At 59.7% G+C, this 1853-nt stretch overlaps 1 protein-coding gene across 1 annotated transcript in view; it reads right to left on the bottom strand.

Annotated features, from left to right (window-relative positions):
* Window positions 1–1853, bottom strand: part of FOXN4 (forkhead box N4) — a 15606-nt gene that overhangs the window by 7112 nt on the left and 6641 nt on the right. Inside the window, exon 2 of the mRNA XM_006762110.1 lies at window positions 26–171. Coding sequence (XP_006762173.1) covers window positions 26–171 — 146 coding nt within the window. The remainder of the gene's footprint in view (window positions 1–25; window positions 172–1853) is intronic.

Below are 1853 nucleotides of genomic sequence, written 5' to 3'. Positions count from 1 at the left end.
CGCCCCACCTTGCCCCTGGGCCTACCTGGGTGAGCGGGTGGTGCACTGCGGCCACCCAGGTCCACGCGGCCACTTGCCATCTGCTGCAGCCGGGGCACGTCCACGGCCGTGAGCCACGACAGTGACTGCAGGTCCCCGGGAAGGTCCTCGTCACCCGTGGTGGCCAGGAGCCTGCAGGGAGGGCAGGCGCTCGGGCGGGGCGGGAGCTCAGGCCAGCTCCAGGGGCTCCCCTACCTCTGGAGTCTCCCCCTTAGGTGTGTGTGTGTGTGTCTGTCTGTCTGTCTGTACACATACATTCAACTATCTAAGGAAATGAGTGTGGATATATACCTCTGACCTCCCCGAGCCTCCCCCACCCTTCAATCTCCCCACCCTGGTCGCAGGACCCTCCCTTTGGCAGCCAGGTTACACAGCCTCAGATCACTCCAGCATTCACTCTTCTAACACGTTCCTTAGCCCCGGCCCCAAGATGATGAGCAATATGTTTGTTGAACACTTACTATATGCCAAGCACCATATCAAGTCCTTTCGAGGAATTAGGCCATTGAAACATTCCCGGTTAATCCATCAGGCAGGTAGTACTATTGTACCCATTTTACAGATGGGGAAACTGAGGTAATGGCATCCGCGCTCAAAAAGCATAGTCCCACTTGAACCAGGTCACAATTTGATTCCCAGACAGGGCACATGCCCAGGTCACAGGCTCTGTCCCCAATAGGGGGCATGCAGGAGGCCACTGATCAATGATTCTCTCTCATCATTGATGTTTCCCTCTCTCCCTCTCCCTTCCTCTCTGAAATCAATAAAAATAAATTAAAAACAAAAAAGCATAGGACCATTCAATCCCCAGAGCAACCCTGACAGGTAGGATGTGCTCATATCCCCCTTTTACAGATGGGGAAACTGAGGCTCAGGGAACCGAGTCCACTGGAGGCTCCATTGAGGACCCATGCCCCCCAGGCAAAGAACAGATTCATGAGGCAAAACAGCACCTCCCATGGAAGGAGAAAGGCTGCCCAGTGAGGATGCCAGGCAGGTGCCCGATCTGCGAGAGCACTGGGCCCACAGCAGCACCTCGTCCAGGCGACAGTGCGGCTGCACATGGGCCAGGAGCCCAGCCCATGCCCACCACACCTGCCCCCCTGAGCCAGGGGCTGTCTGGTTTGTTGCCGGGAGCCCCGGGTCCAAATTCCAAGCTCCAAGTGCCACACAGAGAGCTGGAGAGGGAGAGAGAAAGCGGTAAGAAATGCCACCTCTGCTTCTCTCGGGCACGTGACCGGGACCCACAGACGGGCACCGGCCTCCGCCCCCTGCCATCTGCGGGGTGCCCCGATCTGGTATTCTCGCCCTCCTTCTCTCTCTTCCTGTCTCTCGCCTCCCCCTTCTTCCCATGTCTCCTGCTCTCTCCTCCCCTGTGTTTTAGGGCCACAATTAGCGTTGCCATGGCCACTGCTGCTCAGTTGTCACAGGGCCTGGGCCCACCAACCTGGCATCAGGTGACGCCCAGCTGCCCGGCGATTGGCTGCCTCGCAGGAAAACACGGCCTGGAAAGGATTTGAAAACTCGCCGGCCCCTGTCAGGGCAGCAGTTGGCCCGGCTGCCGTCCGCCCCCCACGGCCCATTGTGTGACAAACGACTGTTGCCCCTGTGGCACGTGGCCCCCATTGTCCTGGGGCCTCAATGCCATTGTTTCTGCAGCCCCCCCACAGCTGCCGCCCCTTGGGCCACTTGTAACTCGTCCGGCCGAGTGACAGCCACGGCCTGGGCCTGGGTGATGCCATCTGTCCCCTCGGCCCGTGGAGACCCCGGAGTGAGGCTGAGGGAGAGAGCCGGGCGTGCCACCCGCTGTCAGG

Source organism: Myotis davidii, unplaced genomic scaffold (genome assembly GCF_000327345.1).
Source record: "Myotis davidii unplaced genomic scaffold, ASM32734v1 scaffold478, whole genome shotgun sequence".
Taxonomy (NCBI): Eukaryota; Metazoa; Chordata; class Mammalia; order Chiroptera; family Vespertilionidae; genus Myotis; species Myotis davidii.
This window is presented reverse-complemented; position numbering and strand designations above follow the sequence as displayed.